We start from the raw sequence: 274 nt of genomic DNA, 5'->3' as shown, positions 1-274 counted from the left end.
ACATGGCCAAGCCGCAGTATCCCCCTCACTGGAGATGGAGGGCATGGGGTGCCGATGCCGACTGTCTGTCCTGCAGAGCCAGAAGACCGCAGGGAAGCTGTGGCGGGACGGGGGTCTGAACTGGAAGGAATTCCTGCCCGAGGACCAGGATGTCAACAAATTTGTCACAGAGCAGGTGGGAGTTCAGTGGCAGTGAGGGGCAGAGACGGGCCGTGGGGGGACCCTGGGGGGTTCCTGCTGCTGGGGGCATGGTGGTGCCCCGGGCTGCCTTTTA

General features: G+C 63.5%; 1 protein-coding gene across 1 annotated transcript in view; it reads left to right on the top strand.

Annotated features, from left to right (window-relative positions):
* EIF4G1 (eukaryotic translation initiation factor 4 gamma, 1) overlaps window positions 1-274 on the top strand; it is a gene marked incomplete at its 5' end in the record, with an annotated part of 7,647 nt that overhangs the window by 6,522 nt on the left and 851 nt on the right. Inside the window, 1 exon segment of the mRNA XM_009587114.1 lies at window positions 77-209. Coding sequence (XP_009585409.1) covers window positions 77-209 — 133 coding nt within the window.

Source organism: Fulmarus glacialis, unplaced genomic scaffold (genome assembly GCF_000690835.1).
Source record: "Fulmarus glacialis isolate BGI_N327 unplaced genomic scaffold, ASM69083v1 scaffold26550, whole genome shotgun sequence".
Lineage (NCBI taxonomy): Eukaryota > Metazoa > Chordata > Aves > Procellariiformes > Procellariidae > Fulmarus > Fulmarus glacialis.
Note: the sequence above shows the minus strand (reverse complement) of the source record. Positions and strands in the feature narration are given on the sequence as shown.